The sequence below is a fragment of the Drosophila kikkawai genome, chromosome 2L (assembly GCF_030179895.1).
Source record: "Drosophila kikkawai strain 14028-0561.14 chromosome 2L, DkikHiC1v2, whole genome shotgun sequence".
Taxonomy (NCBI): Eukaryota; Metazoa; Arthropoda; class Insecta; order Diptera; family Drosophilidae; genus Drosophila; species Drosophila kikkawai.
Window position 1 is genome coordinate 23,270,061 of NC_091728.1, and position 23,318 is coordinate 23,293,378.

At 40.0% G+C, this 23,318-nt stretch overlaps 5 protein-coding genes across 18 annotated transcripts; 2 read left to right on the forward strand and 3 right to left on the reverse strand.

Annotated features, from left to right (window-relative positions):
* Window positions 1–140: 140 nt before the first annotated feature.
* On the forward strand, window positions 141–5,388 carry Dhx15 (DEAH-box helicase 15). Of its 3 annotated transcripts, XM_070283279.1 has the most exons (8): window positions 409–522; window positions 827–943; window positions 998–1,797; window positions 1,851–2,324; window positions 2,389–2,652; window positions 4,471–4,593; window positions 4,653–5,006; window positions 5,073–5,388. In XM_070283279.1, the coding sequence occupies exons 2-8, from the start codon at window positions 891–893 to the stop codon at window positions 5,198–5,200; spliced, it is 2,196 nt and encodes a 731-aa protein (XP_070139380.1). In that variant the 5' UTR covers window positions 409–522; window positions 827–890; the 3' UTR covers window positions 5,201–5,388. The 3 variants fall into 3 exon arrangements, with proteins under 3 accessions (XP_017031957.1, XP_070139380.1, XP_017031956.1); XM_017176467.3 differs by lacking the exon at window positions 409–522 and having other exon boundaries at window positions 780–943; XM_017176468.3 differs by lacking the exons at window positions 4,653–5,006; window positions 5,073–5,388 and having other exon boundaries at window positions 141–522; window positions 4,362–4,483.
* LOC108081294 (gustatory receptor for sugar taste 43a-like) lies at window positions 5,243–6,881 on the reverse strand. Its single transcript, XM_041775765.1, has 5 exons — window positions 6,584–6,881; window positions 6,235–6,411; window positions 6,035–6,175; window positions 5,514–5,977; window positions 5,243–5,453 (listed from the first exon to the last, which is right to left on the reverse strand). The coding sequence occupies exons 1-5, from the start codon at window positions 6,879–6,881 to the stop codon at window positions 5,391–5,393; spliced, it is 1,143 nt and encodes a 380-aa protein (XP_041631699.1). The 3' UTR covers window positions 5,243–5,390.
* Window positions 6,882–6,916: 35 nt separating this feature from the next.
* Window positions 6,917–17,333, reverse strand: LOC108081331 (uncharacterized). 4 transcript variants are annotated; one of them, XM_041776166.2, is made up of 9 exons: window positions 17,187–17,333; window positions 17,053–17,119; window positions 16,919–16,985; window positions 7,861–9,141; window positions 7,658–7,803; window positions 7,478–7,594; window positions 7,207–7,398; window positions 7,015–7,136; window positions 6,917–6,950 (listed from the first exon to the last, which is right to left on the reverse strand). In XM_041776166.2, exons 4-7 carry the CDS (start codon window positions 7,924–7,926, stop codon window positions 7,254–7,256), a joined length of 474 nt encoding a protein of 157 aa, XP_041632100.1. In that variant the 5' UTR covers window positions 7,927–9,141; window positions 16,919–16,985; window positions 17,053–17,119; window positions 17,187–17,333; the 3' UTR covers window positions 6,917–6,950; window positions 7,015–7,136; window positions 7,207–7,253. The 4 variants fall into 4 exon arrangements, with proteins under 4 accessions (XP_041632100.1, XP_070139390.1, XP_041632102.1 ...); XM_041776168.2 differs by having other exon boundaries at window positions 6,919–6,950; window positions 7,658–7,808; XM_070283289.1 differs by lacking the exons at window positions 16,919–16,985; window positions 17,053–17,119; window positions 17,187–17,333 and adding an exon at window positions 10,444–10,745 and having other exon boundaries at window positions 7,861–8,038.
* LOC108081834 (ATP-dependent RNA helicase DHX15 homolog) lies at window positions 14,017–20,822 on the forward strand. Of its 3 annotated transcripts, XM_017177076.3 has the most exons (5): window positions 14,017–14,139; window positions 17,514–18,017; window positions 19,903–20,025; window positions 20,092–20,445; window positions 20,509–20,822. In XM_017177076.3, the coding sequence occupies exons 2-5, from the start codon at window positions 17,675–17,677 to the stop codon at window positions 20,634–20,636; spliced, it is 948 nt and encodes a 315-aa protein (XP_017032565.1). In that variant the 5' UTR covers window positions 14,017–14,139; window positions 17,514–17,674; the 3' UTR covers window positions 20,637–20,822. The 3 variants fall into 3 exon arrangements, with proteins under 3 accessions (XP_017032565.1, XP_070139389.1, XP_070139388.1); XM_070283288.1 differs by lacking the exon at window positions 14,017–14,139 and having other exon boundaries at window positions 17,898–18,017; window positions 19,794–20,025; XM_070283287.1 differs by lacking the exons at window positions 14,017–14,139; window positions 17,514–18,017 and adding an exon at window positions 19,496–19,819.
* LOC108081784 (gustatory receptor for sugar taste 43a) lies at window positions 20,747–23,278 on the reverse strand. Of its 7 annotated transcripts, none has more exons than XM_070283284.1 (9): window positions 23,125–23,278; window positions 23,012–23,066; window positions 22,207–22,339; window positions 21,970–22,132; window positions 21,695–21,838; window positions 21,499–21,639; window positions 21,363–21,441; window positions 20,948–21,299; window positions 20,747–20,887 (listed from the first exon to the last, which is right to left on the reverse strand). In XM_070283284.1, the coding sequence occupies exons 1-9, from the start codon at window positions 23,276–23,278 to the stop codon at window positions 20,825–20,827; spliced, it is 1,284 nt and encodes a 427-aa protein (XP_070139385.1). In that variant the 3' UTR covers window positions 20,747–20,824. The 7 variants fall into 7 exon arrangements, with proteins under 7 accessions (XP_070139385.1, XP_070139384.1, XP_017032491.1 ...); XM_070283283.1 differs by having other exon boundaries at window positions 22,207–22,351; XM_017177002.2 differs by having other exon boundaries at window positions 21,363–21,639.
* Window positions 23,279–23,318: the final 40 nt, after the last annotated feature.

Genomic DNA, 23,318 nt, shown 5'->3' on the forward strand with positions numbered 1-23,318 from the left:
CCTTAAAAATTAGTTTTTAAAATTTGAATATATTATTATTGGTCACCGATACCTCGTCTCTTTAATTTATATTGATAGTTTTCCATATATTTCAGAGTGCGTTAAATTTGACAATATATATGGAAAAGGATAATATAAATTCAAAGTTCGATATCTCTAAGATCCATAAAGGTTTTTCGAAATTTTGATTTTGTGGTGCAAGAACAGTACTTTATGATAGCGTAACGATCATTTTGAAACAAATAAAACGTTACAGCACTTTAAAAATACGCATAGATCGTATTCACCGCACTTTAAGCTCAGATATTTCAAAAATCTGAGGTACAGGAAAATTTCTAAGCGCATAAAAAACCCTCGGAAAAGTATATTCCGGTTCTTGGTTCTGTGATTTTTATAAATTTTTGTCGGCCTGTGCTATACTTACAGTCAGCTTTGAGTTTTCTCTATATATACCGATGGTTCCTATGGCATTTACATATGTAATATAGTGGTCCGATATGGCCCGTTCCGACTTTGTTACTAGTAAGTATAGTCAAAAGACTGTCTAAAAAGCTCTAAAATTGACAAACGGACGGAAATAAGTTATTTACTGCGTTGCAAATTTCTGACTACCGGTATAAAACCCTGAAAGGATTAAAAAAAAAGGTTTAACGTGTCTTGAGGTTCAAAAAGAGCCGGTTGTCAACAAAGTATGACCGTATTTAGGTGTGTACAAAAAGTGTTAAATATGTACCAAAAATATACTATCGCATAACCGTTTGGTATTTATTGAACGACACAAAGCTCACTCGCCCATCCCTAATAATTTTCACGTTGTTTTTTTCAGCGCGTGTTTTCTTTGTGCAAAAACGTAAAGTTTCGTGATTTAGGAGCACCCGCAGACAAACAGCATGTCCAAGCGCCGCATAGAAGTGGGGGAGACTTATGGCAGCAAGGCCAAGAAGTGAGTTCTGCAACGGCGGCCACCAGCGAGTCTCTAATGTCATTTTTCAAACAGGGAGTCTGAGGCATCGTCCTCGGCGGCTGCAGCGGCTTCGGCGGCCGGCACAGTGGCGCAGATTCTCGGCGGCTTTGTGCCAAACAAGCAGCCGCCCACGATGAACCCGCTGACCAACAAGCCGTACTCGCAGCGGTACCAGAACCTATACAAGAAGCGCATCTCGCTGCCGGTGTTTGAATACCAAGCGGACTTCATGCGTCTGCTCAGCCAGCACCAGTGCATCGTGCTGGTGGGCGAAACGGGCTCTGGCAAAACGACGCAGATCCCTCAGTGGTGCGTGGACTTTGCCGTGTCCAAAGGCCGGAAGGGCGTGTCCTGCACTCAGCCCCGCCGAGTGGCTGCCATGTCCGTGGCGCAGCGCGTCTCTGAGGAAATGGATGTGAACCTGGGCGAGGAGGTGGGTTACTCCATCCGTTTCGAGGATTGCTCCTCGGCCAAGACGCTGCTGAAGTACATGACTGACGGTATGCTGTTGCGCGAGGCCATGTCCGATCCAATGCTGGAGCAATACCAGGTCATCCTGCTTGACGAGGCCCACGAGCGCACACTTGCCACTGATATTCTGATGGGCGTGCTCAAGGAGGTGATTCGCCAGCGCAATGACCTCAAGCTGGTGGTGATGTCCGCCACCCTGGATGCGGGCAAGTTCCAACAGTATTTCGACAATGCACCGCTCATGAACGTGCCTGGCCGCACGCATCCCGTGGAGATATTTTACACGCCGGAGCCCGAAAGGGATTACCTAGAGGCTGCTATACGCACAGTTATCCAGATCCACATGTGCGAGGAGATCGAGGGTGAGTGTGAAGCTGCATTGATTATTTAAGCCTATCTGACTTTCGATTTCCAGGCGACATTCTCATGTTTCTTACTGGCCAGGAGGAAATCGAGGAGGCCTGCAAGCGCATTAAGCGCGAGATCGACAATCTCGGTTCGGAGATCGGCGAGCTAAAGTGCATACCCCTGTACTCCACGCTGCCACCCAACCTGCAGCAGCGTATCTTCGAGGCGGCCCCTCCCCCGAACGCCAATGGGGCCATCGGACGCAAGGTGGTGGTGTCCACCAACATAGCCGAGACCTCGCTGACCATTGACGGCGTGGTGTTCGTGATAGATCCCGGCTTTGCCAAGCAGAAGGTGTACAATCCTCGCATCCGCGTGGAGAGTCTGCTCGTTTCGCCCATATCCAAGGCCTCGGCCCAGCAGCGGGCGGGTCGAGCTGGACGTACGCGGCCGGGCAAGTGCTTCCGTCTTTACACAGAGAAGGCTTTTAAGAACGAAATGCAGGACAACACATACCCCGAGATTCTGCGCTCGAACTTGGGTAACATTGGGTTTAATTTTATAGAAACTTCAGCATTAATTTCTTCATTTAAATCCTGCAACAGGTACTGTGGTCCTGCAACTCAAGAAGCTCGGCATCGACGATCTGGTGCACTTTGACTTCATGGATCCCCCGGCTCCGGAGACACTGATGCGAGCCCTCGAGCTACTCAACTATCTGGCTGCCCTGGACGATGACGGCAATCTGACGGACCTCGGCGCCGTCATGTCCGAGTTCCCATTGGATCCGCAGTTGGCCAAAATGCTGATTGCTAGCTGCCAGCACAACTGCTCGAACGAGATACTTTCCATAACGGCCATGCTGTCGGGTGAGAAACGAAAATCACATAAAAACTTCTGTCTTTAGTTTAGGATTCAAGAAAAGCAAGGAATTTAGCGTAGTGATTTGAATTTCAAGAAAGCCTTTTTAACCGGCTACCACTTGTGGCTGCAATGTTCCAAAGCAATTGAGTAGAAATGAACAAGGAGTAGATTTCTATACCCTTGCAGGGTATTAAATTATCATTAGGAAGCTAGTTAATGCAGTGAAAGAGTCGTTTCTTGAACAGCACAAGCAGTCGAATCGATCTAGCACGGCAGCTTAATTTTCATTCATTTTCATTCAAATTTTAAAGTAATTTTTTAAATTTTAAATGAAGTATGCAGTTTTTTAAGCCTGTTTAAAACCAACATAGAAAAGTTAACTGATCTAAAATACATTTTTTGATTTTAAACTTTGATTTTCCCAAAAATGATCATATAAAAAGTTTGATTATTATCCATTTAAAGAATTTAAATATTTCCAGTCTTCTTAAGGGGTTATCCGGGTTTTGAAGCACTAAAAATGGCCTATTTTTTAAAGCATCCTACGACAATTTTACAAATTTCATTTATTGTACATTAAAATATAAAGTTTGAACTACATTGTGTAAAAATTTGAACAAAAAATATTAAAAAATGAGCCATTGAGGCAGGTTTGAAATTAGCCCCACAAAAAATTATGTCCTTGCGGTAGGCAGGATATCTCTGTCAATGTTTATAGGAAATCAAAAAATCAAAGTTTTTCTGTTAGTGTATGTGTCTGGCTTGCATTTGAACGAAGGATTTTTTTTTTTAATTAAAAATTGAATTTTTGGTAGCGTTTTTTATAAAAAGTGTATAAAATTAGTTGTAATTGAAGTTTAAAAAAATCCTTCGTTCAACGACAACAAAAACATGTCTAGAATAAGTGTGAAAAAGCAAAAGTCGATCGGTGCAATAGTTTTTGAGAAATCGTGACTACCGACTTAAAAAAAAGTGGTTTCGAGAAAAACGACGCAAAAGTTCGAATTGCCAGTTCGGCTTTAAATTTCTCCCATTCCTACAGTTTTGCTTCGATCGACTTGAAATTTTCGGACAACATTCCTGACACTTTGTAGTATTATGTAAAAAAGTTTGAAATAATTGCATTTTTTTAAGTTTCAAAACCCGAATAACTCCTTAAAGAGTTTTATTAATTTTAGCTATTTCATTTCCGACCGTATACTTTATTTAATTTAATTTAATTAAGCCATTTTTGGTCTATGTAAAATTTTTTCAGTGTTTTATAAGGGGTTACATTGTTAAAATGTACACTTTTTTTTTCTTTTTTCAATTACAATTAGAAATACTTCAAAAACTAGCTTTACTGACTAATTTATATCAAAGTTGCCTCCTAAAATTCAACTCCAGCTTTTGGCATTTTTAGGCCTCAACAAGTGGCAGCCATGAATTTGTTAGTTAAAATTGAAAATTGAATAGACAGATCTCAGTAAATCCTAAGTAAAACCAATGCAAAGAAAAAAGTTTATTCAATTTATTTGTTCTTTGCATTTAACTCGAAAAGCTAAGTTGCACATGCGTTAAAGTCCCCTTCCGCCTTTTGGCCATCGTTCGATTGGAATGATGAGAGGGCACAAGTCTCTTGTCTTGTAAAATCGTTAAATGAATACATACATATTCGCCGTAAGCAATCGCAACGCACTTGCAACTCACAAATGCAACCAAACTTTGAATTAAGCCTCTAGATTGCCTAGCTGACGAACAGTAAGCACAATCTAATTGTTTATGTAAAAAATGTTTTGAACTTGTGCTTAATCGAAAACCAAACCAATTCAAACGTGCCAAAGTGCCACAATGCTTTGTGCGTCCCAACGAGGCCAAGAAGGCAGCCGACGAGGCCAAAATGCGGTTCGCTCACATTGACGGGGATCACTTGACCTTGCTGAATGTCTATCATGCCTTCAAGCAGAGTGAGTAGAGAATAATATACAAAAAAAAAAAGCGAAAGGCTAACAAACTTTCACTTCAGGCAGCGAGGATCCCAACTGGTGCTACGAAAACTTCATCAACTTTCGGTCGCTGAAGAGCGCAGACAATGTGCGCCAGCAGCTGGCCAGGATCATGGACCGATTCAGCCTGCGGCGCACCAGCACCGAGTTCACCTCCAAGGACTACTATGTGAACATTCGCAAGGCCCTCGTCCAGGGCTTCTTCATGCAGGTAGCCCACCTGGAGCGCACCGGCCACTACTTGACCATCAAGGACAACCAGAACGTGCAGCTACATCCTTCGACATGCCTGGATCACAAGCCCGACTGGGTCATCTACAACGAGTTTGTCCTGACGACCAAGAACTACATTCGCACGGTGACGGACGTGAAGCGTGAGTACCCACCCATTCATGCTAACCCAAACACTCGCCTGAAACTACCTTGATGACTTCCCACAGCCGAATGGTTTCTCAGCCTGGCCCCGCAGTACTACGATCTGAACAACTTTCCGCAGTGCGAGGCGAAGCGTCAACTGGAGCTGCTGCAGCAGCGGATGGAGACCAAGCAGTACCAGAAGGGTTTCTAGGTGTAAGCGCAGATGAGGGGGACACTGGATACGCGTAATAGATACAGAATGGGGAACGCAACGTTTTGCTTTTTATTGTTTGCTAAATTTAAACTGAAGCACACGAACAGACTCTTAACCAGATCATTAATATCCAGAAACTCCGTTTAGTGAATAGTGTTAATAAATGAAACCACTTTTTATATTCATCTCAGCCGTTGGTCCTTTGGAACTGAATGAGTATGACCAGGTAGGTGGCTATGGCCGAGGCGAACTGAAAGAGCAAAGAATGTTTATACTTGACTTGGCTAGGATAGTCCAAATGGTATGTTACCGAGGTCAGTATGGTGCGATTGACGCGGCACAGGCCGCAGGCGGAGAAGTCGGCATCTACCACCAACAACTGCTGCCAGAACTTCTTCACCGCCTCGGCCAGTATGGGCTCATGCACTTTCCTCTCGATCTCGCACACAATCTGTATGGTCTTGCGCGACTCGCGGGCAGCCAGATGGCACGGCTCCACCACCATGAGCAGGCGGAGAAAGTGAAAGCATATCCAGAGCATCTGCACCCACAGGTAGCCGTTGTCCCGCTTACTGAGCAGCTCCAGAAACAGGAAATAGGCGGTGGCCACCAGATGCAGCAGGCAGGACACCATAATGAAGAGCACCGCCACGCCAAAGGAGGCAGGGTCAAGTGAGAACAGCGGCAAATCCCACTTGGATAGCAGCAGCACACACTTGCCAAGCGACTCGTGGCTGTCGGCCATGGCCTTGAGCAGAAGTCCCTTGTTCTTGGCTGGAAAAGGGACCAGTTTGAGTAACTCCACGTTGAGGATAAGACTGCGGCTGTCACCTGTCGATTCGCTAGGCAGTGTCTCGCTGTTAAGCTTGGTTAGACTCGCGTGCAGCGCCGTGGGCATCGCCAGAGGTTTCATGCTGATGGTCTTCACCGCGTTCACCTTGAGCGGCTTGGAAGAAGCGCATTCCTTGTGGTCTGCGGGAAACTGGCAAGTAAGCATACAGAGGTATTAAGAGCGATTTGAATCCATTTACCCCCCAAAAAGCTGCTGTCGAGCATGCGGTTTAAACGTGCAAAGCGCCTGCCCAGGCCATAGCAGCAGTATGGAAGAGTCGTCCATGGAGTACGGATTTGGCTGACGGGGTCCACTGTAAGATTTCTTAGAGTCCGTCGGTTGCGATTGCGAGTTATCACAGTGCTCGCCACTGTCTCTCAACTGGTCGGGCAGTTCCTCGCCGAACTCCTCATCATCCAGATCCTCGTCGTCCTCATCCACATCATCCCTCTGCGCGCGCACAACCCGCTCCGGCTGGTGTCCTGGCTGCTTCTGATCCACAATCTGCTTGCTGTTGCTGTTTCCCAGCTCCGGCTTCATCCTTTCACTCGCCTCGGTGCCGTGCAGACGCGGCATTTGGGAGACGTCGCCCTTCAGCAAAGCAAAGGCATTGATCTTGGGATTATCCAGAGCACCTTTGATGAAGTCCAGCCGCAGGCGACCATTTCGTACGTCGGAAACCTCGCCCTCGTAGTTCAGCCGGCCGTTGTTGATCTTGAAGTACACGATCTCGTCGTGGGCGGAGCCCCGTCCCACCTGGTCGTAGATGTCCAGCTGCCGGACCACCGTGTGCTTCCGGTTGAGCAGCACGCCGAAGACCTTTTTCTGGTGCAGATAGGTGACCATTGTGGTGATCAGACCCTTGAATAAACTCCTGTTAACATCGAAGAAACCGCTTCACCATGAGACAAGGCACTAAAGGGAGAATATAGGAAGTTTGATAGAAACGACATGTTCTTTAGGTGGGAGATATGCTTACACTTGACGGACACCTCATGCCCATTTTGTCCAGGAAGTCAATTCTCCGAGATTCTGGTGATGATGCATGGCTGTAACTTGAACTTGAACTGAGTTCTCTGAAGGGAAGGTGTTGACTGATCTCTGGTCGGGAATGTTCTCTTATTTATATCAAATAGGAAACAGGTAAGCTCAGGTTTTTATAAGGAGTTACCTGAAATCCGTGGTAAATGCACAGCCAGAACACAGCCTCATCGATGATTAGCTTTGGCATGCTAGGGGAGCCGTTGGGTGCTGATGCGGAGGCCGTCGGTGTAACAGTCGAGCCAGGAGGCTCCTAAAGTACGGAGCCGGCACCGTAAGCTGTTTGTTGTTGTAGGCATGCGTGAAAATTTGCAGCAAACTTCTGCAAAAAAAAAATATATATATATATATAAAAATAGCGAGGATTAGGACTGGAAAGGGAAAGGAGCAGCACTAATTACCTGCAACTTGATGGAATTGTTTGGCGGGCATCGAACATCTGGATCACAATCTCCCGGCGCACAGCTCGTAGGCGGTCGTAGACCACATTGTACGGCTTCCGAGTATCCAGGATTATACTGCAGAGAAATTCGAGTTGCAATTGCAAGCTGAACCTGGTTTTCCACGACAAAAATGCTTACTCCTTGAGCAGATACTCCACTGTTTTGGTCAGCGACTGCTCCGTTCGCATGTCCTTCGCTTGGGGCATCTTGAACCGCTGCTTTGGTCCCACTGCTCCTGCTGGAACCTCTGACGGAGTAGTACGGCCAGACGGGCTATCTGTGATCTGATCTGATCCGGAGGTGTCAAAAAAACAAGTTACGGGCCACAAGGAAAAATTTACCTGCTGAACCAGTTGCTGCACATCCTCCGGCATTGTGGAACATCTCGACTGTAACTGCGCTTTCATTTATCCACTACTTTTCCTATCCGGCCACTTCCTATCCGGCCACAAACAACAACAACAACATTCTCAACTTTCAAATTCATTCTTTCATTTCGTTTTCATTATGAGCTCCACTCTACCACGTTCAATGTTGGACAACATTATTAATGGGATTTTTAATTTCAATGTTGGACAACATTATTAATGGGATTTTTAATTTCAATGTTGGACAACATTATTAATGGGATTTTTAATTTCAAAGAACAAATTTCTTTTATTCCAAAGAAATTGTCTTTTCAATCACTGGGTAATCTGGATTCGAAGTATGCTAAAATAGCCAACAGGCGAGGTAAAACTATTGACGCTACGTTAGTAAACTCTAACTCAGTCTCATCATTCCATTCATCATTACGAATCCTTTCCTCCTTCCATAATTGCATTGTAGTCTTCCACCTTTGCCCAATGAGTTCTAAATCGTCATTATTACAGCAATTTAGCTCAAAAATTTGAGCAGAAGGCATAATATTAAAGAATTTTTTTACTAATTCTCTTAGTGACTCGATTTGCTCCTTGTTCATATCCTTGTGCTTAGCACATGGGTCTCTTCTATTTTCTTCTATCGCCTTATCAAAAATCGTATTATACGAATTTCGATGAAACTTTTCGCGATACAATTCTTTCATGTAATCATTCCTGCTCAAAATTTGAACTTTGAGCAAATGCTTCAAGTCCCAAATAGAAATAATGTCTTTCCTTTTCAAGACATAATTCATATAATTATGATCTACAACAATTCCTAGGAGCAAATCTGTTTTTTGTTCGTCTTTGAGATATGTCAGAACGACATCAAATAGTTTACTAATATTAGACCCTGTCTGCTTTAACTTAAAGTCTAAAGCTAAAAATTGAAAAAATTTCCCATTATATGAACTAATTGCAAAGCAAGCAACTTTATACGGCTTTTTCTTAACAGTTAGTAAATAGAGCTCATTGACACAAATGAAATAGGGCTCATTCAGTTGATCCCATTGAAATGAGGACAACATTCTAATGAATCCCGAATTCAAAATATCTAGAGATGTTTGTTCTTTATAATTATCTACTATTTTCTGAGCGAGTTGAATTACCTCATCTCTGGGCAAGCTATAATGCGCAATTATAGGTAGCTCTCGGAAAATGTTTAAATAATTCATATTTAAAAGTAGTGGATAACTGAAATTCTTCAGTAGACAACGAAAGCTGTAAAAGTGAAAAGACGAAAAGTCGGCTTTAAAATTTTAAATTCATAATAAAAGACCTACAAAGATCATAGCTGCGTTGAAATTGTGTATCAACGAACTAGGTAAAAAAATATTTAAACAAAAAAATCGAGCTAACGAAGCATTACCAAAGTGAGCTTAAACAATTGGAAGTAATGCCTGCTGTTAGACGATCAAATCTTGGGCGGCGTTGACGCAATGCAATAAGAAATCAGAATTTCCGTAATAGTCGGACGCAAGAGGAACGTACAGAAAGAAATGCATTGATACGTAGCCAGATGGCACAGCTTCGCGCTGCACAAAGACCACGTCAAGCCCGACAAAATAATAGAGGAAGACGAGCCGCAAATGAAAACTTGAATCGCATTCGCATACAATCCTGAAACATCCTACAAGGATCTTACGTGCGTTGTTATTGGTTCATTAACTGTTGTATGGGAAAATGTTGTCGAAAAACTGGTATCGGAAAAATGTTATCGAAAAACTGGTATCGGAAAAATGTTATCGAAAAACTGGTATCGGAAAAATGTTATCGAAAAACTGGTATCGGAAAAATGTTATCGAAAAACTGGTATCGGAAAAATGTTATCGAAAAACTGCATTGAAGTTTCGGTTGGAAACCTCCGCCTTATGCTGTGCAGGTGGCAAAATTAAATTGCTCGTTTAGGCTCATCCATCAGAGCAATTGTACTAGCTACTATATGGAAACTCAGCCCAATCAAACAGTTTCATAAAGCTTGCACAAAAATATAACGGATGCTTTCCAATTACGTCATTTGGAGTCGAGGTTGTTCATCAACCAGGCCAATCACTATCAGCGCTTAGGAAATAATGCAAGACAATTTAATGCTCCCACTATCAATGAAGTCGCAGTGGTGATTGTTGGCGAGAATGTTGAATCACGCGATATTGTTTTTAAGCTCTTCAATACCCGTTGGGAGAAGATGGGTATCACTTCAACATAAAGATGGTCAACCTAACTTCAGGTTTGTTTACGAGTCATCACTTCTTTTTGATTCTACAACTAAGTTTGAATTCAAGTTCTAGGAGAAGAAACGAATAAGAAGGTCAACTCTCTGAATTTTTATGCGTATCGATTGATGATTCGACTAGATGTTGACAATCATCTGTTAAGATACCGCCGTTTGTTTCAACAGTACTGTGTGGACATGTACGTCAAAGTAAAAACGTCTCAATTTAATTTGTTTTAATCAGTCGAAGTTGGGGCGAGATAAAGTTCGCCGGGACCGCTAGTTAAATATTATAAAAATATAATTCAAACCTGTTGGCTCAAATGTAACACCAAGTCGGCTCGCAGGTGAATATCAGTCTGATAGACACCACCTTCTCTTCGGAGAAGGTCCTCCGCGCGGTACCTCCTCACCACTTTACCTACCTACCCTACCATAATTTAAACTCAAATAAGTGGGAATAATAAATAAAACTGAGATCATTTATGTAGAAGATAAAATTTAAAATTAAATGAAACTCCATCTATTTTATATATTGTTCTAGTTGTTCTCAAACGAAAATAAACATTAGAAATGAAATGAAAGGTCTATTAAAGAGTATGTGGCATGTGAATGAGTGCAGAGACAAGCGCCAGCTTTGTTTTCCCCCGAATTACAACAGCAACAAAAACCAAAACAATAGCAAATAAATAGAGAGAGAGCGTTTTTCAAGAAAATAATCATGCCTGCGTTATTTTGTTGTTCTTCGTGTTGTTCGGGAAATGACAAAGACAGGCAGCGGAAGCGGGAAAAGGAACTCAAAAATAAAATTAGACAAATAAACGAAATTTTTCTTTCTTTTTTTTATAATGTTTTTAAATTTATATGTTTAGCATTGGGCGATAGCAAAAGGAAGGTGAAATTTTTGTAAAGGTGATTTCTGTTCAAAACAGAATGTTGAATGAATTTTAAAAGCTATGTCTAAGAGGTATATTAATTGAAATGTTATAAATACTAAATTGTAAAAGGGTAAGCCCTAAATATTAAAATTAAAAATTATTATAAATGAAATAACTATTTTTAAATAATTATATTAGACTTAAAAGTTAGATGATATTACTTTAAGTCTCAACCCAAACTAAATCAATTTTATCTACATTTTAATTAAAGAAATAACTCTACTCTCGATGAACTTCCGGATGCCCTCGGTCGTTTGATATTTATTCCGCTTGAGGCAATTACCCAATTCACATAATTAGAGAGCCTATAAATAGTGTGTCCAACAGTTTTAGAGCCACCTGAACACGTGCCACACGGTCGGATCAATGCGACCAATAATGTGCTTATCATATATATTGCTACATACAGGAAACAAAATAGGAAAAACATAGGAAAATAAAATCTCAAATAACAGATTTCTTCTATCTTTATAAGATAAACTGCCTTTATGGTTGTATAAGTATTTAAAACTCATTTGCAGTCGCTATTTAATTTAAAAATGTACTCTTATTTAGTCAATATATCATTATTATCACCTATTTATGATTATCTATGATTATCATTATCTAATTTAATTAATTAACTAATTTTAAGTTTTTAATTTAAAGGAAACGGAAGCTGTAAGTGAGGGTGATGGCCCCCTTGTTTATTTTGGTCTCTTTTAAGCTTTAGTAATCAGAATATAGTTTTTACCCATAAAATATACACTAGGGTATTCATAAAGTAAAAATAAGTGATGTATAAATGTAATAGATAAATAAATAATTTTCAAATTTTAAAAAGAATCTTGATAAGAAATAGTTTTTTTTTTAAATAGTATCCTTTAAAATGATCACAATAAATAATTATGCATGAATAATTCAAACCCCTATCACTTTCTAACTACACATATTAATAATTAAAACCCAAAATCAAAACGCTTCCGACCCACCGTATTAAAAAAGAAAACAAATAAGTACAGGACCAAATGTAGGAGGTTTCGTACTCCAGTTGAAAAAACAAATTATAAGCTCCCACAAATAATGATACACAGCAGTCACATGGAGAATTGGAATCAATATAAATACGAGTGCTATGTAGTATGTGGTTTTGTTCGCTTTTTTTCAGCAATTTGTTCGATTTGCTAATGCGAACAGCTTAGGCAAATATTTTGGCATAAAAGTCAGCAAGTGACAAAATAGTAGCTATTAATTGTTTGTAGGCCAACTGAGTTGCTCGCCGTCTAAACATGGCCAGTGCGAGTCAATAGTTGTTGTTGATTGTTTGGTTTCGACCGAAACAAAGCCGCCTGAAAATGTTGTTAACCTCAAAAACCGCCAAGAACGTCAACAAGTGAAATTTGGCGGTGCTAAAAGTAAGATACACTAGGAAAAGAAGTTGCATTATTTTGGGACATTTTTGGGACTCCTAGCTCTTGTCTATATAAAATGGGCCTTAAGCTGTCAATGTCCAGATAAAATTTTAAATTGTTATTAAAACAATTTAGGTCTCAAATATTTACTCTCAAGAAGAAAAATAAAAAAACCAAAATGAACGAAAATAGCTTAGCCGCATTAAACACAACAATGAATTGCATCAAGTTAATACAAAATTTTGATGGTACTGATACGAATCAATTGCCAGATTTAATAACACAAATTGAAACTGTCCTTCCCACTTTCAATGTTTTCGACTCAACTACAAAAAACATTTTGTTTAGCTTTATAAAGAATAAATTTGTGGGACTATGCAGGCCAGTGATTCATAGGCATGGCAATATAATTGAGTGGGAAACTTTTAAACAGGTAATTTTGAAAAATTTCGGTGAAAAGGAAACAAGCGATGCCTTAATGGATATGTTAAAATTGTGTCGAGTAGAATCAACGATAGAAGAATATTATAACAAAATTAATGAAATTTCTAATAGGGTACATAATCGGATACTAATCCATAACGACGAAACATACAGTACATCAGAAGTGAACCGAATTGCACTCCATGTTTTCAGAGAAAACTTGCCTGAACCTACAAAAACTTTAATATTCGCAAGAAACCCACAATCTGTAGATGATGCCTATAAAATCATTGAAGATGCTCGGCATCTTATACGGGCCAATTCGAAGAAACTATAGAAATTATAGGAACAACTTCAGAACAAATTTCAGTAACGATAATAGAAACGTTAACGAACCACTCGTTACACAAACTAATTTTGAGGCAGCCAAACAATGTTTTACAACAAGAAAATCAAAGATCTGAAGGAACGTTTAGGATAAATAATAGCAGGCAGGGATATCAATATCATCCGAATAACAGCTCAACTTCTAATTCTGCTCGAGTTTCGACAAATAGCTCAAAGCTCTGGCCAAAGCAGACGTAGTTTCGAGCCAATGGACGTTAATCAATCAAGTGTAAATTTTCAGATAGAGGATCAAGGCGACTACCATATATAGTAGTTCAGGGTAAAAAGAGATCATTATTATTTATTATTGACACTGGAGCTGAATTCAGTGTAATAAATAAAAATATGTGTCATCCGAAATGGAAAACAGATATCGATATAGAAGTGCAGGCAATGGGCAACAAAATTAAAATAGAAAAATTATGCAGGTTTCCATGTTTCCAAGAATTTGAAGCTGAAGATTATATTTGCGAATTTTTAGAATATAATTTTCACAGCTCTTTCGATGGGTTGATCGGCTGTAACATACTTAATGACATGAATGCAGTCATTGATTACCCAAACAAGAAGCTAAAAGTCAATGATGTTTATTTAGATCTTTTCATACAGGAAAACCACTCGGATCTAAACATAAATAACTTAATTCCAATTAACTTTATTACCCCACAGGCCAGATCCTTAATAAATGAGCTTATAAAAAAATTCGAAAGTATTTTTTACACAGAAGGCCAAGACTTAAGTTTTACAAGTGAAATCAAACACAGAATTATTACAAGGAATGATCTTCCAATTTATTTGAAAACATACAAATACCCTGAAATTCACAAAGACGAAGTTAACAGGCAAATAGCTGAAATGTTAGATCAAGGTATTATATTTTTTTTTTAAAAGCCCATACAATAGTCCTTTGTGGGTTGTTCAGAAGAAATTGGACCAGTCGAATAAGCAAAAGTGGCGGCTTGTCGTGGACTACCGTAAACTTAATAAAGAAACCATTGAAGATCGATTCCCGATCCCAAATATAGATAACGCACCTTCAACATTTCAACGGCTAATGAATAATATTCTTAGTCCCTATACCGGACAATTTTGCATTGTTTACATGGATGACATCCTTATATTTTCCAAGAATATAGAAGAACACGTCAATCATCTAAGCTGTATATTCAGCTGCCTAACTAAGGCAAATTTAAAACTCCAATCAGACAAATGCGAGTTTGCCAAAGAGGAGATTGAATTTCTAGGCCACACCATCAATTCAGAAGGTCTAAAGCCAAGTCAGAAAAAAGTCGACGCAATACGTAAGATAAAGATACCAACAAACCAGAAACAAATTAAAAGTTTTCTAGGTATCACAGGTTATTTGAGGCGCTACATAAAAGACTACTCCAAAATTGCCCAGCCCTTAATAAAGTACTTAAAGAAAAATTCTAAAATAAACACACATGATCAAGACTACATAGAAGCTTTTCAAAAACTGAAAATATTAATAACAAGCGACCCTATAGTCGTGTACCCAGATTTTAATGAACAATTTACGATAGTTACAGACGCAAGTAATTATGCACTGGGCGCCGTGCTCATGCAAGGCAATAAAGTAATTTCTTATGCCAGCCGTTCGCTAAAAATTCACGAACTCAATTACAGTACAATAGAAAAGGAGCTTCTAGCCATTTATTGGGCAACAAAATACTTTAAATATTATATTTACGGAAGAAAGTTTATTATTAAAACCGACCATAGGCCCCTAGTTTGGCTTAATAATCTAAAGGAACCCAACCTCAAGCTGCAACGCTGGAAAGTGCAAGTAAATGAGTTTGATTTTGACATAACATTTATAAAAGGCAAGGAGAACGCTCTAGCAGACGGACTTAGCAGAATCGTAGAAGAATCAACAGAAGAGTATGACAAAAATGTCCAAACTAAATTAGAGATAAATAACTTAGATATATTTATGATAGAGAACTATAACAGCTTACCAGAAGTTACACTTAAGTCGAAAACTAAAAATGAAGATTTCTCGAAAGATTTAAATTATATATTTACAATCGAAATTGACGGTTCGGAAACAGTTCATAGTGCGGATTCAGACGATCTGAGCTTCATTAGTATTACAACTAATTGTTTAAACGTTTTTAAAATCCAAATACAAATTCTAGAGGCGGAAACCGATTCAAGTACTTTCAAAATTTTGCATAACAAGAAAATAAGACATATTTTTAAAACAAGCGGAAATGAGGAAAATATTCTTAAGTTCATGCAAGAGAAATTGCCTGAAAAAGGCTTAGTTGTAATATTCTGTGAAAATTTAAGTTTATTTGTAAAATTTCAAGAAATTTATAGACAGTATTTTTCAAGCAATAAAAATTTAAGAATTCTTAAGTCAAGTATACTATTGGAAGACATAAATGATAAAGAAAGACTTTTGAAGATTATCGAAAACGAACAGATAAAAAATAATCACAGAGGCATTAATGAAATTTTTGTATCTATAAGAGAAAAATACTACTATCCAAAAATTCAAAAAGTTATTCAAAATTATGTTAACAATTGTAAAATTTGTAATTTAGCCAAATATGATAGGGAACCTATAAAATATAATTTGAATATTACAGAAACGCCAGATAAAATAAACGATATAATTCATATAGACATTTGGTATCCTAAAAAAAATATTATGTACGTCACATCAATTGACAAAATGTCTAAATATGCAACCGCTCAACATATTAAAGATAGATCTTGGATTTCTTTGCTTAACGCAATAAAGTTAAGAATCCAATACTTAGGAAAGCCGAAGAAAATTGTAACTGATAACGAATTCGACATTGTTGTAATTAAGCAATTTCTCCTGGAAAATAACATAGATGTGCACTTTACAACTCAGTATAAGAAAACCGGAAACTCTGACGTGGAAAGATTACATTTAACTCTCAATGAACATATGGGATTGTATAACGCTGATCCAAATAATACTGACACTGTTCAAGAAAATGTTTACAAAGCTGTTGTTTGTTATAATAATACAATTCATTCATCTACAAACACTAGACCAATAGATTTATTCAATTATATACTTTGTAACGAAGAAATCTCCAAATTATCGAAAAAAATGTTGAGAAATAAACAGATATTAAATGAGAAACAAGATAACATAAGTGAGAAAGACTTTGCAAATATATTTGTTAAAAATAACCAAGTAGGAAAATCACTGCGTTGCAAACTTCTGACTGAAATTATAATACCCTGCAAGGGTATAAAAATATTTGGCTTAGTTATGATCGATTGCAAACTCCAAACTCCGTTTTTCGATTCTTTTTAAGGGGCTAATAGTTATGATTCATGATTCCCCTTAGAAATATTTTATAACCCACTCAATTTTACATTACTTCCGACGATTTCTTGTAATTTTACACCCTTACAACTCTAGTTTTAACCGCCCAAAAGTATGCCTTGAACCAGGAAGACCATCTCCAAGCTTGACTCTCTCTTGGGCTATGCAAAATTCAAGGTTCAAGGTAGAGCTTTCTTTCTTTCCACTTTCTCAACGCCGACGTTCTGCACGCTCTTGAACAGTTGACCGGGGCTTAAAAGCAGACCTCCGCGGAGGTTCAACGTTTTAGCAGCGGTACCAAAACTCAACTCACCAGCGGTTTCAGGAGAGTCCAAACCACAAAGACAGGAAAATCGCAGCGGATATCAGAAATCCAGAACCTTGAATGGAAACCGCACGCGCGCGAATTAATAAACATTTTAGCAGCGGTACCAAAACTCAACTCACCAGCGGTTTCAGGAGAGTCCAAACCACAAAGACGGGAAAATCGCAGCGGATATCAGAAATCCAGAACCTTGAATGGAAACCGCACGCGCGCGAATTAATAAACATTTTAGCAGCGGTACCAAAACTCAACTCACCAGCGGTTTCAGGAGAGTCCAAACCACAAAGACGGGAAAATCGCAGCGGATATCAGAAATCCAGAAGAATCACAGCGACGAATCCGTGTAAACTATTTATATTTATTTTTTTTAACGATCGCGTTGTTCTCGTTTTTAGTGACCGTCCTCTTTGTTTTTACAAAATCCCTTAATCTACGATCAGTCTCTTATCGATAGCTTTACAATAGCTGGTCACACTAAGGCGCGCAACCTTAAAAATTAGGGGTTTACAAACGCTTGTTTTTATTTTAATTGACTGTTTTTAGATATGTTATAATTTGCCCATTCACTTGGCTATTTTTAAAGATTCTATGATTCCTATGATTTCTTTGCGGACTGCGCCTCTCACCGTTCGCCCACCAGAGATGACAGCTTTTCAAGTACCTTAGTATTTATTATAAAATATCGAAAAAATACCGAACATATGAATTGATGAAATCTTTTGCTAAATACGATGAAATCTTTGGATGATCACCATGAAATATTTCGATGAGTACCATGAGGCACACTCACGATTCCCTCCATGGAGCAGTGTCACTGCAACAGGTACTGTGGTCCTGCAACTCAAGAAGCTTGGCATCGACGATCTGGTGCACTTTGACTTCATGGATCCCCCGGCTCCGGAGACTCTGATGCGAGCCCTCGAGCTACTCAACTATCTGGCTGCCCTGGACGATGACGGCAATCTGACGGACCTCGGCGCCGTCATGTCGGAGTTCCCATTGGATCCGCAGTTGGCCAAAATACTGATTGCTAGCTGCCAGCACAACTGCTCCAACGAGATACTTTCCATAACGGCCATGCTGTCGGGTGAGAAACGAAAATCACATAAAAACTTCTGTCTTTAGTATGGGATTCAAGAAAAGCAAGGAACTCGTTACCTTTAGCGTAGAGATTGCTTTCCTTTGTATTTAAAGAAAGCCTTTTTAACCGGCTACCACTTGTGGCTGCAATGTTCCAAAGCAATTGAGTAGAAGTGAACAAGGAGTAGATTTCTATACCCTTGCAGGGTATTAAATTATCATTAGGAAGCTAGTTAATGCAGTGAAAGAGTCGTTTCTTGAACAGCACAAGCAGTCGAATCGATCTAGCACGGCAGCTTAATTTTCATTCATTTTCATTCAAATTTTAAAGTAATTTTTTAAATTTTAAATGAAGTATGCAGTTTTTTAAGCCTATTTAAAACCTACATAGAAAAGTTGACTGATCTAAAATACATTTTTTGATTTTATACTTTGATTTTCCCAAAAATGATCATATAAAAAGTTTGATTAATATCCATTTAAAGAATTTAAATATTTCCAGTCTACTTAAGGGGTTATCCGGGTTTTGAAGCACCTAAAATGTCCTATTTTCCAGAATTTTTTTATAAGATCCTATGACAATATTGCAAATTTCATTTATTCTACATTAATGTATAAGGTTTGAACTACATTGTGTAAAAATTTGAACAAAAAATATTACAAAATGAGCCATTGAGGCAGGTTTGAACTTAACCCCACAAAAAATTATGTCCTTGCGGTAGGCAGGATATCTCTGTCAATGTTTATAGGAAATCAAAAAATCAAAGTTTTTCTGTTAGTGTATGTGTCCGGCTTGCCTTTGAACGAAGGATTTTTTTTTTTAATTTAAAAATTGAATTTTTGGTAGCGTTTTTTATAAAAAGTGTCATATTTTACGTCATTTTTGGCCATATTTTGGCTTATAAAATTAGTTGTAATTGAAGTTAAAAAAATTCTTCGTTCAACGACAACAAAAACATGTCTAGAAGAAGTGTGCAAAAGCAGAAGTCGATCGGTGCAATAGTTTTTGAGAAATCGTGACCACCGACTTCAAAAAAGTGGTTTCGAGAAAAACGACGCAAAAGTTCGAATTGCCAGTTGGGCTTTAAATTTCTCCCATTCCTACAGTTTTGCTTCGATCGACTTGAAATTTTCGGACAACATTCCTGACACTTTGTACTATTATATAAAAAAGTTTGAAATAATTGCATTTTTTTAAGTTTCAAAACCCGAATAACTCCTTAAAGAGTTTTATTATTTTTAGCTATTTCATTTCCGACCGTATACTTTATTTAATTTAATTTAATTAAGCCATTTTTGGTCTATGTAAAATTTTTTCAGTGTTTTATAAGGGGTTACATCGTTAAAATGTATACTTTTTTTTTCTTTTTTCAATTACAATTAAAAATACTTCAAAATACTAGCTTTACTGACTAATTTATATCAAAGTTGCCTCCTAAAACTCAACTCCAGCTTTTGGCATTTTTAGGCCTCAACAAGTGGCAGCCATGAATTTGTTAGTTAAAATTGAAAATTGAATAATAGACAGATCTCAGTAAATCCTAAGTAAAACCAATGCAAAGAAAAAAGTTTATTCAATTTATTTGTTCTTTGCATTTAACTCGAAAAGCTAAGTTGCACATGCGTTAAAGTCCCCTTCCGCCTTTTGGCCATCGTTCGATTGGAATGATGAGAGGGCACAAGTCTCTTGTCTTGTAAAATCGTTAAATGAATACATACATATTCGCCGTAAGCAATCGCAACGCACTTGCAACTCACAAATGCAACCAAACTTTGAATTAAGCCTCTAGATTGCCTAGCTGACGAACAGTAAGCACAATCTAATTGTTTATGTAAAAAATGTTTTGAACTTGTGCTTAATCGAAAACCAAACCAATTCAAACGTGCCAAAGTGCCACAATGCTTCGTGCGTCCCAACGAGGCCAAGAAGGCAGCCGACGAGGCCAAAATGCGGTTCGCTCACATTGACGGGGATCACTTGACCTTGCTGAATGTCTATCACGCCTTCAAGCAGAGTGAGTAGAGAATTATATACATACAAAAAAAGCGAAAGGCCAACAAACTTTCAACCGAAACTTCAGGCAGCGAGGATCCCAACTGGTGCTACGAAAACTTCATCAACTTTCGGTCGCTGAAGAGCGCAGACAATGTGCGCCAGCAGCTGGCCAGGATCATGGACCGATTCAGCCTGCGGCGCACCAGCACCGAGTTCACCTCCAAGGACTACTATGTGAACATTCGCAAGGCCCTCGTCCAGGGCTTCTTCATGCAGGTAGCTCACCTGGAGCGCACCGGCCACTACTTGACCATCAAGGACAACCAGAACGTGCAGCTGCATCCGTCAACGTGCCTGGATCACAAGCCCGACTGGGTCATCTACAACGAGTTTGTCCTGACGACCAAGAACTACATTCGCACGGTGACGGACGTGAAGCGTGAGTACCCACCCATTCATGCTAACCCAAACACTCGCCTGAAACTAACTTGATTTCCCTTAGCCGAGTGGTTGCTCAGCCTGGCCCCGCAGTACTACGATCTGAACAACTTTCCGCAGTGCGAGGCGAAGCGTCAACTGGAGCTGCTGCAGCAGCGGATGGAGACCAAGCAGTACCAGAAGGGTTTCTAGGTGTAAGCGCAGATGAGGGGGACACTGGATACACGTAACGTAAAGAATGGGGAACGCATCGTTTTGCTTTTTATTGTTTGCTAAATTTAAACTGAAGCACACGAACAGACTCTTAACCAGATCATTAATATCCAGAAACTCCGTTTAGTGAATAGTGTTAATAAATGAAACCACTTTTTATATTCATCTCAGCCATTGGTCCTTTGGAACTGAATGAGTATGACCAGGTAGGTGGCTATGGCCGAGGCGAACTGAAAGAGCAAGGAATCTTTATACTTGACTTGGCTAGGATAGTCCCAGTGGTATGTTACCGAGGTCAGTATGGTGCGATTGACGCGGCACAGGCCGCAGGCAGAGAAATCGGCATCTACCACCAACAATTGCTGCCAGAACTTCTTCACCGCCTCGGCCAGTATGGGCTCATGCACCTTCCTCTCGATCTCGCACACAATCTGTATGGTCTTGCGCGACTCTCGGGCAGCCAGGTGGCACGGCTCCACCACCATGAGCAAGCGAAGAAAGTGAAAGCATATCCAGAGCATCTGCACCCACAGGTAGCCGTTGTCCCGCTTACTGAGCAGCTCCAGGAACAGGAAATAGGCAGTGGCCACCAGATGCAGCAGGCAGGACACCATAATGAAGAGCACCGCCACGCCAAAGGAGCTGCGAATGGATACAAATTCGGGTTAGCAAGCAGGGTCAAGTGAGAACAGCGGCAAATCCCACTTGGATAGAAGCAGCACACACTTGCCAAGCGACTCGTGACTGTCGGCCATGGCCTTGAGCAGAAGCCCCTTGTTCTTGGCTGGAAAAGGGACCAGTTTGAGTAACTCCACGTTGAGGATAAGACTGCGGCTGTCACCTGTCGATTCGCTAGGCAGGGTCTCGCTGTTAAGCTTGGTTAGACTCGCGTGCAGCGCCGTGGGCATCGCCGGAGGTTTCATGCTGATGGTCTTCACCGCGTTCACCTTGAGCGGATTGGATGAAGCGCATTCCTTGTGGTCTGCGGGAAACTGGCAAGTAAGCATAGGTATTAAGAGTGATTCGAATCCATTTACCCCCCAAAAAGCTGCTGTCGAGCATGCGGTTCAAACGTGCAAAGCGCCTGCCCAGGCCATAGGCGGTGTTCGCAAAGTTTATTTGCAGGCCCGTGAGGATGAAATAGAGGCCGTAAAAGGGGATGTACCAATGTACATTGAGCTCTGTACGAAAAAGAACCACAAAAATGATTAAATTCAATTTCTACAAACGAGGTATCGTAACAATAATAGTTTTTGTAATACAAATTATAAAAGCAGAGTTATTTTCTTAATTGAAATTAAATTCTAATTACCCGTGTCCGACTGCGCAATGTTCATATCCTGGGCAATGCGCATCCAGGTTCCCACATCCAGGCCCACCAACAGGGCTATGGCCACCAGAGAGACTGCGGCCATGCCCAGGGCCCGCAACCGGTCCCGCCTGAAGTTGTTGTAGGCATTCAGCGTGTTGTCGATCTGAAAAACACGAAGGGATACAAATTGATGTATCAGAGGGAGGGCGACCCGAAGGAGTGGGACTGTGACCTCACCTTAGTGAGACGTGCATTCAGCTCGAGCGTGTCGTTTAGGCTGAAGAGCCCACAGTAAACACCCGATACGATGGCCATGACCACTACAGACACATCCAGGGCCGTTACCACCTTCGACGTAGCCGATTTCATTCTAAAAGATGCACTTTTGATTTGTTGGTTGGTTGTTTGGCAGTTGGTTTGAGCAATTAATTGGGCAAGATCAAATGTGATTGGAAGGGAGCAAAGGTGACAATTAGATAGAAAAAGATTGAGATAGGTAAGTATACATACAGTGGTGTCACAACAATAGTATTGCCTGTCAAAGTTGATATGAGACTGGCCTGTCAAGATAAGCATTTAATGGGTAATAAGACAAGAATCTAGCTTCGGTTACCAGCTCGATTTTGTTCATTTTGAGACTCGACTATCAGACTCAGATTGCAAATATTACGTTTTTACGGTGAACAAAAAGACAATTAAAACTCTTAAAATGTTTGTAGGTGCACTTTGAAATTTTATAAGCCGCGAGCGTAACGGATGTCTCGCTAAATGCTCGTAAACAGGCTCAGAAAAGATAGTTTGCTTAGTAAAAACCGAATATTTTGGTCATATGAATAGTAACAGACTGTCGATGCATTAATTAATGTATAAACTTGACAGCCAATCTACCGTGGCACTGTAAGATAATGATAGTGCTAGTGTTTTTGTATCCAGGTGCACGTGAAACAAATACGACAAATAAAAAAAACAAATTAATAAAATAAAAATACATAGAGACATGAAAATTTAAACACAAAAACAAAAAGTAAGGCAGGGTACTTACCGGACGGGTATTTCCGAGTTTGCATCGAACAGCAGCCCCCGATAGGTGAGGCAAACTGAAGAGAGTTGAATATCAGTCCGAGGACTCTCCACTGCAAGCCCACCCACACTCACCCATTACCACTGTCAAGGTGGCTGAGTAGATAGTGTATATCCAGCTGCGACGGATTTCCACCTGGCCCTTGGAGTTCCGACTGGCGGCATAGGGGGCCAGAGCCAGCACTTTGCTGATGTAGAAAATGCCGATGCTGGGCTCTGAAATTTCCATCTTGGCGTTGACAGGACAAGCTGCTGGCAGGAACTGCTCT